At 35.9% G+C, this 12,126-nt stretch overlaps 1 protein-coding gene across 26 annotated transcripts in view; it reads right to left on the bottom strand.

The window, feature by feature from the left end:
• Positions 1-12,126, bottom strand: part of HDAC9 (histone deacetylase 9) — a 930,192-nt gene that overhangs the window by 501,498 nt on the left and 416,568 nt on the right. For 3 of the 26 annotated variants that reach the window (XM_078441548.2, XM_078441552.2, XM_078441546.2), the window contains one exon: positions 1,456-1,558. The exons of the other annotated variants lie outside the window; for them this stretch is intronic. In XM_078441548.2, coding sequence (XP_078297674.1) covers positions 1,456-1,474 — 19 coding nt within the window. In that variant the 5' untranslated portion in view covers positions 1,475-1,558. The remainder of the gene's footprint in view (positions 1-1,455; positions 1,559-12,126) is intronic. 26 annotated transcript variants of the gene reach the window in all.

Here is a 12,126-nt window from a genome sequence, read left to right as displayed (position 1 = left end):
TTAAAATTATTTATCATCTACATAGAGACATATAAGGTAAACATTCCAAAAAGTTCAGAATTCAAAAACTAAAATCATATTAACATTTTTCATCATTTAAATTCCACATGAATATTTTAAACAGGAAACTCATAGATTTCTATTTTAATAAAAGATTTTTATTTTAATTTGATTGAACATTTTCCTTAAAACTTATTTACCAAAAATAACTACTGCTTGGTGTAAAATATATCAGACTTTTTATCCTAATTAAAACTCTCAGAATGACTTTTGTATTTTGAACCCTAATTTAGAGAAAACCAACAGAGATTTTTTTTTTCAATATTATCACAAACCTGACAACTTCCTCATTGAGCCACAAGATTTCTTTCAGTAACTTTTAAATCTAATTTTGTGATATTACCCAGAGATCCCCAACAATTTTCTCAATGCTCCAAAATTCTTTTTCAACAAACATGAATTTACTTCATTAGACATAAGCCCATAAAGGTGAAGGGGGAGGCAAAATGGAAAGAAGGATGGCAAAATGCAGATCAATTCAGCTTTAAAATTCTGCAAAAGCCCTGCAAGTTTCACTCTTTAACAATTTTTTTTCCAAAAATTAGTAAAGGTTATAGTTTCAAAGAGTAAAAGAAAATATCGGAACCACTACTGCTCTCTGATCCTTTCTCCTAATGTTCCTCTCTTTTTCGTAACTATAGTCCTAGAAACGGCCAGACAGAACCACAGGGAAATGATCTTTCACTATCACATCCATGTGAATCTGTACATTTAACCTCAATAATTCTTTAACCCACAATTCTTCTAAAAGTTCATCTTTTTCTCTACTAAATTGGTGACTTTTATTGTTATAATCTCTAGAATGTAGAACATTGCTCTACATTCTGGCTTACCTTTCTTTCAAAGCAATTTTCACCCAATTTCTTATTGACTAGACAGAACATTTTTTAAAGCTCCACCTAAGACCCCATTGCCTTTGAATTAGTTACTATCCTACATGCTCCTGACCTACCCCATGTATCCTTTCCTCTCAGGCTGTACTTCAGGATACTGTTAAGATAGAGTTGAGCGTTTTCTTTTTAAGTTATGTAGGCTATCCTAAGTCACAGATCCTTTGTACTACAAATAGAACTGATGTAGTTAATTGAAGGCTTCCTGCTGCTGTACGTAGTCAGCTACTGAGGTAGCTTGGAATTTCAGTGAGTTCTTATAACATGGAGCCCAAGGGCAACTTTAATTCCTCTGATACCCTTATGAGATTAACTTTGATAATATGTTTGGTGACACATTGACAAGAATTGGCTTTTCCTACCTTTTACAACTATTGTATTACAACTACCAGAGTCTGAGTCTTCAGCTGTAGATACAGAGTAGTAATAAAGATGTGTCAGTTGAAATACCTGTTTCACATTTTCCACTGCTCACAAAATACCACCTTTTAAAACATTTTAGTACCTTTATACGTGATGGCCATTGAGTTCTAGTAGTTTATTTTGCCGTGTTCACAGCATGCTTCTTTTGGCGTGGGAGTGGTCAGTGGGAGGGTATAGGCATCACTCTAGGGGAAAGATCATTCAGGTACAAGAATCCTCAAACAGTAACTTAAAAACAATGCTATATAATTCCAACAAAATATCATAATCAAAAGTTCATATAATGATGAATTAAACACTTTGTGTACCTTTCCTATGAAAGTGGCAGGTTTCCTGAGGAAACGTTCTTTGTGCACTCCTCAAACAGTAACTAAAACCATGAGCTTCAACTGGTCTAGAACAACTGCTGGCTGACACACAAAGACACCTACAGGACATCACGTCTCAGGTAGCAAGGCACCCTGGACTGCTCAAGAGGCAGCACTGGCAGTTAGTACTTAAAGCCGGGTGAACCAGAAATCATATGCGGCAAGGGAAAGACACCTGTGGGAAAACAGTCCAAGAGATGGAGACAAGGCCAAAGAACCCAAACGCCAGACAATGGGCATCCTACTCTGCTCGCCAAGGCCAGACTTAGCTTAAAGAAATGGCAGTCCTATATTCAAAGAGCAATCCCATACACTACGTAATACCCAGATGGATTATTTTTGTAAAGACTGCAAATGAATGATAGGATTACAGGTGTCGGGAGAGAAGTAGACTTATTTTCTAAACACTTAAACTCAGCAATCTTAAATATTTCTCTTCTGCGATTACCAAAGTGATTAAGAAATTTCGAGAAGGAAAAGAATCGAAGCATCAAAGCCTTTTGTACTTTGTCACTTTAAAATGTCTATCCAGATGACATTTTTCAATCAGTTATTTGTTTTAAATCACCAATATTACTTGTTATATACTGTTATATCTGGCCCCTGTCTAAGTCATTACATGTGTCAACACATTTGCTCTGAAATTAAATTTATCAAATAATTAGTTATTTTTGTCCTGTGAGAACAGTTGAGGAAGCACACTATGACATGCAAACCTATGAGGCTTTACTGATTCAGGCTGATTATTTAGTTTTTTCTAGCTTATAATGAGTGTCATACTAAAAACTTAAATGTATCACTATTATTAAATCTTAAAATGATTTTGGAGTCTCCTAAGATCTCTTAGTGTATTAAAAGTATTACATTACATTTAGAAAAACAACTTTCCTTCTCTCTATATACACTTTTCTATATTTCATATCATATATATGTGAAATGCCAAGTTTTATTACAAACTCCTACCCAAAATCTTTTAGACAAACTCTCCATGTACATTTTGAACCAGGTGTTGAGATAATAACATTTCATTTAGCAATGTTATAATTCATATCTATTCATTCCAATTCACTCCCTAAATCTCTCTCTCTCTCTCAATCTCTGAAGAGACACGGAGAGACAGAGAGAGAGTATACAGACAGGCCTTTCTTAATCTTCCTCCTCCTCCAAGCTTGAGCTTTATTTTCATATGCATTAATACTTTTCATAAAAGAATGTCATGCCATTAGCTTTAGATTTAAATATCTTGAAGTCACAATGTATAATACGCTGCTATCCTGAATCTGACCTTCGTACAAGTTGTGTCCTTGCCTTAACTTAGACTAAATACTAAGAATAACAGAAAGTGAGCTCCTCTCAACCATAGGTCTGATAGCAGGCTCCATCACAAAGTAGATAAGTGGCTGAGGTAATTTCATTTCCCTTAAATAAGAAAAGGCAATAGTCTACATCTGAAATTTACAACTGACTAGTAATTCTGAGTTTAAAATCCCTGCAAAACTTAGGGTTTTCTTCAAGTAGAAGAAATAGTTAACTTTCAGTTCTCAAAGCAATACAGCAGTTAATTACATATGGATCATCCTTCTCATATTCACTATATATGTAAATATATGTATACATGTAGATGTATGTGTGTTGTGTGTGTACGCCAAGGCCCAATTTCCACATATCTCTCATATTTGATTACTCTGAAAATAGCCAGCCCAGCCAGATGCTGGTTTCCATTGGACTCTTTTTGCCTCTATGCTTTCACTGCTTAAGGTTTTTCACTCTCTTCCTTCCTTCCCTCATTCAATAAAAATTGGTCAATGTTACCCACCAGGATCCCCTGTACATCTGTCAGTCCAGATGGGTAGCATGACAAGCAATGGGAATAATACACACATACGCGCGCGCGCACACACACACACACACACACACACACACACACACACACACACTTCAAGTTCTCTGAGAGTAAGTGTACAAGACTTTGTTTTGTGCCCTCATCTATCTTAGGCACCTAGACAATGCCCTGGTACACAAATGGCACTCAAAAAATACTTGTCAAACGAATGAAGAGTGGCATCATATCTACCCAGTCATGAATGCTAGAAACAGAAGAGTCATTCTAGATCCCTCCCCCGCCCCTTATTTTTGCATTAATTTCTGATTTCTCCATTTCCAGTCCTTATAGTTCCCTCTCATTATCCTCTCACTATTTCTGCCCAGGTGCTTACAGTTAAGAGTTAATGGACTGTATAATAGTTACACAACCCATTTTAAGTAGTATCCCATCCTTGACACCACAACCAAAGTTACATTTCTAAGAAGTATTTCTGATCATCAGCTCTACTGCTTGAAATCCTTCAGAGGTTCATAACCATCATCTTCTCATGGAACTAAAGGGCCTTAATCATCTGTCTCCTGCCTATTCTACATCTTCATCTCCTACCACAGCAACATTATAGATCAGGCCCTCCAACTATCCTCCAACACACAGAACTTCCCTTCAGTGATCTCCTTTGCAAGGCCTCTCAGGCCTTCCCAATCTCGCATTCCCTGGCTTTGGCACCTATTGCGCTCTGTTTACTGTGCCATTTTCCTAAACTCTAGACAGTGTGCTCTGAAGCAAGACATGGAAACATCCACTTTGGAATAAATTCAGTGGGCATCCATTGATGCTTCTTGATTTAAGCTGTCCAGCCTCTATAAGCTCAGTTTCCTCACTCTTTTTCCCACCACCTACAAAGAGGGTTCTAAAGAGGAACAAATGAAATATCATTCATTGAAAGTTCATAGCACTTGATACTCACAGGATATTATTACTTTGTAAGACACAATCTTGACCCCACTTCAATTGCTGCCCCTAGAAAGTCTAAAAAGATGGAGTAAGAAATAAGACAGACCCATTTTGTATGTTTGTTTGTTTGTAACCTGCCTGTTTCTCATTTCACTATTAGCAAATGAGCTCTATGATGTATCTGAATGAAAGCCAAATACTATGTCCTAACCAGTTGCAGGTCTGGGAAGAATGTGACTAGGAATAAATGATCAATCCTCAGCATCAAGAGAAGAAATGAAAATGTGGCCAGATTGCTGGGAGTATGCTCTGAGTATGATGTTAGAAGATTCTGGCTCCTCAGAGTCTGCCAGCCTGGACCCTCAGCCCCAGAGTCCTCCACATTCATATAACTCTAATAAAATTTCTATCCCTATATCTAAAGATGTATTTACTAATCAGACACTTGATGATTTAAAATCTTTCGGTGTGTGGCTCTTACTTCTGAATGGCCCTATGAGTTTTTTGTGCTTGGAAGAGACGACTTAGCCATTCACAGAGAGGCAATCTCTCTATAAATGAACAGATTTCCACACGTGGGCTGTAATATATGCATAACACATTTCTCTCGGTGTTAATTTTGGTCTAACATCCTCCTGATGGTCTTGATTACCTTGGAGACTTACATCCTGTGTTCATATATACGTAGTTGTTAGTCACTTTTACTAAGCTGTCTCACCACCATTTCTCAAGAATGATAATTCTTGAGACACAATATTTCAATAACTCATTTTTCCTTTCAACAAATGTTTATTCAACTTCCTCTTTCAAGGCACTTTGCTAAGACTTAGTTAAATTTAAGTTCCATGTAAAATAGACAAATTCTGTGAAGGTCCAGCTAACTTTGTAGAAAAAATAACTGGAACCATTTGAGAAAACCTATCAAAAAGTTTTATTAATTAAAGGTCTATCTTTTAATTTATAAGTAAAAAAGTTAAGTATCTTAAAGATTCGCTTTAACTGATTTTATTATCCTTTTTCTAAAAATTGTAAATCCTAGACCGTTGTTTATGATCAGTCATATTATTTATATGGCACCGATGCCAATACTATGTGAATCAACAGTATCCAGAGAAAGCAATAACACATGATTAAACATGGTGAGACAGTGTGGCAATAAATGCCTTTCAGAATAGCATATTACCAGGAAAACCAATAGCAATAATTTTTAAAATTGGAGTTATTAGAGGCTTTATCCACTTTGCTTATTTTATTCGTGGTGTGCTAATCAAATACATGTATAGCTGGGCACTGATTCCATGTAAACAATCTATGTTGTGACAAATCTCAAGGCATCTGGTTAAGTCAGATATCTCCCTTTGGGAATTAAAATGAAACTAGAAGTGTTTGCTCTTAAAATCTGTACCCTAGTAGATAGCATCCAACACAGAATCAAACATCCCATCTAATTTTTCCAATGCCATGTTTCCAAAAGGAAATTACATTAAATTCCTCCATTCAAAATGCAAAAAGCAAGACATCCAAGAATGAGATTTCCAGCAGAATGTAATTTTGAAGACATGATTTTTTTTTCCATTACTGGAGATATCAAACATTTTAAAAGCCTGTTCTTTCATAATTGGATTCCAGATCATTATTTTTTTGGCCAAAAAGAAAGGTTTTCTGCATTCTTAAAATAATTAGGCAGGATTTCAAATCAAATTATCCAATTTCAAAGCTCTATTTTTCTCTCTAAAATGCCTGTTAGGGAAGGACTGCTGATGACTAAGCTCTGTGTCATTCTCATGGCTTTATTAGGAGAATGTTCTAAGTCCTTCACTTTCTATGTAATCAGAACTATAATTTCTTCAGGTTATTTTAAGACCCAGCTATGGCTAAAGCAGGAAACTCAATTTTATTCTGAGCTCTAGACATGTCGACACAGCAGAGCAGGGCTCCAGCTCTCTGGGCTATCTTCTTTCATAAACCTTCTTGCTTGGTGTCAGACCAAGCCTCTAGGCTAGTTGTATTCCACTCTCTGGGTATCAAGTAACTCTTTCCAAGACACTGAGGGTAGTAGGACTGTTATTTTGGAAAATTTGTGTTGACATATCATCACTCTACAAATGAAGAGCATACTTGTCCAGAAAGTACTACGGACTCTTCCTAACATCAATTTGAAAACCATATTCAACAGAAGGACAGTTGAGAAAACCAGGTGCCAGAAACATTTGATAAAAAGCAGAACAGAAAGCTCTAACTACACATGTCTACTTAGTTCATCATATTCCCTCAGAATTTTATAACTTAATTAACCAACTCTATTTAAGCAGACTGGTTGCCTCTAATTATGCTAAAAAAATTTCTGTGGTGCAAAGTGATATTAATAGTGAGTGACATTTCTGCAAGTAACAGGTAACCCACTTCTATAATTATGAGTGCTATCTAAGGTAAAGAAGGAAGAATAGGACAGTATAATAAACTGTAAATAAAAATTATCTGCAAGAGACAATCTTCAGAATGAAAATAAAAAATGCATCATTACTTTAGTATTTTGATCTACACAAAAAAGCTCTCAGAGAAATGTATACTCAATCTTATTACTGAAACAAATGTATGAATACTTTCAATTTTAAGTTAACACACTGACATCAAAATGCTTTTTTGTTTTAAATTTATACTGTAGCCCTATTTCTATTTGTTATTTTTCATTCTGGCTTTTTTGTCTTTAGATTAAAATATTCTTATTTACTACTTTTCTATTGCTCCTACAACAACAACATGACATCATCATTATAGATCTATTGAGTTTACCAACCTCATGTATACAGTTACATATTGGGGATGTTTTCCCACTCAATATATAATCCATTCTTCCATGTTAATATATTTAGACATTATTTATTAATCGTACTGACTATATTGCATTTCAGAGTATGGATTATGGCAATTGATTTTTATATTGTCCAATACCTAAACTACCTTCAACTTTTTATCACTATAAATAATGCTGCAAATCAATAAATAAATAAATATCCTAGTACACAAATGCTTGTACATTTGCTTAAGCATTTTGGTATTGCATTTACAAGGAATTATTGGACTGCAGAATATGTACAGTTTAAATTTTGATAGTACTACAATTTGTGATTTTCCAAAATTTCACCAGCATGCTTTTCCACTAGTACATGATGGTGCCCCTTCCTTCCAGCCTTAATTAACACTGTGTACTAGAAGTCTTTTTATTTTCCCTAATATAATGGATGAAAAAATAGCACCTCATTGATGTTTTAATCATGACTGAGAATGATCATCTACTCATTCATTTATTGGCTATTTTTGTTTTTTTCTCTTTGAATGTGTTCTTCATACCTTTGACCATCTTTCTATTGAGTTACTGGTATTGTATTTGCACTTTACAGATATTAACCTTTTGAATGTTTGATACATGGTAACTCTTTTCCATCTGTTTGTCATTTAGTGAAAAATAGTGGCATCATTTGTCATGTAACTTGTTTCTGACTTAGAATGCCAAGTCAAACATTACTCTTGTTTAAACTCTCTCTAGATAGGATTACACTGACAGAGATCTTTCCTAGAATGAGTTGTGATGACCTCACTCATAAGCTCATTAATATAAATAGAAATAGTTCTCCCAAGGCATAATATCTAAACTATAGTTTCTGCTAGCATCTTTTTCATTTTGGTCTGTGAAGGAGGGCCTTATAAAACCAAGCTTTAGGTTTATTCTACAAAAAGAATTTCTCAGTTACTTAAGAGAAGTGTGTATAAAATTAATAAACAAAGCACTGGGCTTTTGGATGTAAAGATTCATTCTCCATCATAAAATAGCTTTACTGGGCAGGAGATACATCCCATAAACTCATATATCTATTTTAATTCATATGGGAATAAGCATTTCAGATGGCTGAAGCTTCTCTCTTAAAGTATATTTTAAATGTCATTTTACTGTTTTAAGGGACTCTTTTCAAAATTGATTAGATATAGCCCTGCTTTTAAAGATGCCCACAATATGGAGAACACAGGTCCATCACTGGGCCTATCAGCCACTGCTTTGTGACTTGGTGGTTCCCTTAGGGCTTGTTATGCACAATGGTTGGCCCTTATGAAATCAGGCTGCTCTTTTGGTTTTAGTTCTAGCTCTACTTTTCTAATACATGTTTGTGAGTGGGTTCTTCTTGCTTGCTGTTGTGCACTGTGACTGTGGGTAGGCTTAGCTGTGGTACCCTCCCTGTACCTTTAATGTGTGCCTGTGCCTTCTGATCTCAGGTTTGAGAGCCCAAATAGCCAAATTTGGTATCATGCTTAAAAATGATCACTTACATTTCTGGGGTTACATGTTTCTTTGAGAATTAGACAAAGAATGGCCAGTATCCTAAGAAAAATGCACACATACACAAATACATTAGTGTGTGGACAATTTCATAGGATTCAGGAGTACCTAAAGCCCAATGATGGATCCCTGAGCCTCTCCTGGTACTTTTTGGTTCATTTAAGCTCCTGATTTTGGTTCCTACTGAAAAGGTTTCTGAATAAGTGAATCATTAATAGAAGTCAGTATAGTTAGAAAAGAGTAATCCCAAGAAAGTCAACCACAGGGGGAGGCAGTAAACCAGTAGATGAGTGATTATGTGAATACAAATAATGCCCTTTAAACATTTTTTAAATATCTATTTATTTATTTTTGAGATATAGAGACAGAGCACGAGCAGGGGAGGAGCACAGAGAGAGGGAGACACAGAATCTGAAACAGGCTCCAGGCTCTGAGCTGTGAGCCCAGAACCCGATGCGGGGCTCAAACTCACAAACCGTGAGATCATGACCTGAGCCGAACCTGGATGCTCAAACGACTGAGCCACCCAGGCATCCCAAATAATGCCCTTTTAAATGACCAATTAAAACATATAAAGCATGTGATTATTTATCAATGGTGAAATTTTCTCATGTTATTTCAAAAGGGAAAACAATGAAAAATATGTGCGCATACTATATAACACTCTAAATGTGAGCATGTGAGTATGAAGACTGAGAAAAGAAAATGAAGAGGATCATTCGTATTTTTAAAACAAAAACTTGTACTTTAGCCAGATGAGCTGTCATCCCAAAGACTACTTCAGAAGTATAGTCAGGAGTTCCTTAGCATGTGAAAGAAGATTCTTGTCCTCAATGCCCTGTTTCCTGTCAAATTTGCATTAGAAGCCCACTTTCCACTTTGCTGTCATAATCCGGGCAGAAAACAGATGGGAGAAATGGAAGACAAGGGGAATAAAGGCCTCTTCTTTAATGAAGAAAACTTTGGCTTTACTTGTACTCCCCTACCTGCAAGGTTTTGTCCCTAAAGGTGGACAAATGATCAAATCAGCAGTGAGAAAAATCTGGATGAAAACAAGAGAACACCAAAAGCAGTACATAATGTATAATATGTAGTAGCTAATTCTTTAGAACAAATGTACAAAAGAACTATGAAAGTAGCTGTGCTAGACTCTGAGAGTGGCAGAGAGGAGAAATAGAAAGGAGGAAAGGACTCTAAGCAATCTCTGAATCTAAGGAACTTACTTTTAGTTCTTTCATTCCCAAAGTTCTGGGTTCTTGCATAATATCACACAAGCAATCATGCTTCTTATCAACTTACAAGTGGAGAGTAGTGAGGAGAGATAACATCCCAGGAACTCATTTTCATAATACATTCTTTGAATTTTTATCACTCATACAAACCAGCAGGTGATTCATTTTCCAATCTCTAAAATAAGGTATCCATGAAACCTCCAAATTGACAGTGGAAGTTGTTGATATAGGTCTAAAGGCTTAGGAGTGAAGTTGGGGTTTGAGCTAGAGATTTGTGAGTTATCAGCACAGAGCTGGTACCTGAAGCTGATCTGAAGCTGAGTAGGGGATGAGATTATGCCAGAAGGATATACGATAATAAAAACTTTAAAAAAATTACTGTGGAAGGCAGAATTGTAAGATGTTCACATGACATATTCCCCATCCGGTATTCATGATTATGTTAGGTTACCTGGCAATGGAATTTGTAGACATAGTTAAGATTAGTAATTATTTGCCTTTAAGATAGAGAGATTTTCCAAGTGGGACTAACTTAATTATATGGGACTGTTTAAAAGAAGAGAGTTTTCTCTGGCTGGTAGAATATGAAATCAGAGAAGTCTGAAGCTTAAGAAGGATTCATTGCTGAGGTGGAGGGGGCAACATGGAAGCACCTGAGAGTAGACTCTACGAGGTAAAAATCAATCTATCCCATAGCCAACAAAAAACCAGGGCCCTCAGTACTGCAACCACAAGAAACCAAACTCTGCTGACAACATGAATGATTTTGTAAAGGACTCCAATATCCAGATGAGGACACAGTCACAGCCAACACATTGATTTCAGCCTTGCGAGGCCTGAGGACCCAGCTAGCCCATGTCTGGACTCCTGAATCACAGAAACTAAGAGATACTTAAGAGATGCTGGAAAGAAAGAGAAAGAGACAGAGAGAGAGAGAGACAGAGGAAGAGAGAAGAAAAAGAAGGAGAAGGAAAAGGAGGAGGAGGAGGAGGAGGAGGAGGAGGAGGAGGAGGAGGAGGAAGAGGAGGAGGAAGAGGAGGAGGAGGAAGAGACAGAAATGGAGAAGAAGAGGCAATGGTCAGGTGGAAAGCAGTGAAATGCAGTCATAAGGTGAAGCCCATCAATTGACATCAACGCCCATAAGTGCCTGGCACTCTATATAACCTTCCCAAATGTGTTTGTCTTTAGACATTAGAAAGTGATTTTTTCAATGTGTGAAATTGCCAGTTTTGAGCCAAGAAATTAGGAATTAGACTATAATTCATGTTTATTTAAAGAAAAATAAAAATTTATAGAGAATGCTGGCTGAGTTTTTTTTTTCAGAGAAAGAAGTCTAATATCAGATATTGGTCCTTTAATCTTTCTATATAAATTTTTTACTATTATGCCAGAAGATGTTTGATTTTTCAGCTAAGTCATATGAGATGTTCAATTTACCATTATCCTAGAATTTAAATTTGACATACCTAAGAACATTCTTTAGAGCTATTTTCTTTTCTTTTCTTTTAGCTATGTTACCTTTGAAATAGCTTTAGGGCTATTTTCTAAAAGGGGTAGAAGAAGGTTCAGTTGGGTTTTTCCTGTTAGTGTTTTCAAGTAAATACGATATTGAGTAGGATTATAAGGTAATATTTTCTTTTGTGAAAGATACTGTAATAACTTCAGCAATCCAGAACATAAGAAAGACTCAAGCATTTGGCCTTTTATTGGCCAAACTTTATTTTCTACAGATATGAACTTAAATGAATATATATTAACAGAAGAAACCCTTCCTAAGGATCTTTTGACGCTTACTTTAAAAACCAAAGTAACAAGCTCAATCATTTGCTTTTTTATTTCCTAACTATAGTAGACATAACGAATTAGGATGCCAGAATGTAGTCCACTAGAAAGAGGCCTACAAGTGGATGAAAAATTTAAAGGAAAATGCCATTTTTGTCTGAAGGAAACAGCTGTTCAAACCGTGGTCATTGAAGGAATTCCCTATTCGAAGTATGACATAGTTAATATTCATAAAAAATATTATACCCTTAATAAAAGT

The sequence above is a fragment of the Panthera onca genome, chromosome A2 (assembly GCF_046562875.1).
Source record: "Panthera onca isolate mPanOnc1 chromosome A2, mPanOnc1 haplotype 2, whole genome shotgun sequence".
In the NCBI taxonomy this organism is placed as follows: domain Eukaryota; kingdom Metazoa; phylum Chordata; class Mammalia; order Carnivora; family Felidae; genus Panthera; species Panthera onca.
The sequence above is the reverse complement of the archived record's forward strand: the minus strand, read 5'-3'. Positions and strand labels throughout refer to the sequence as shown.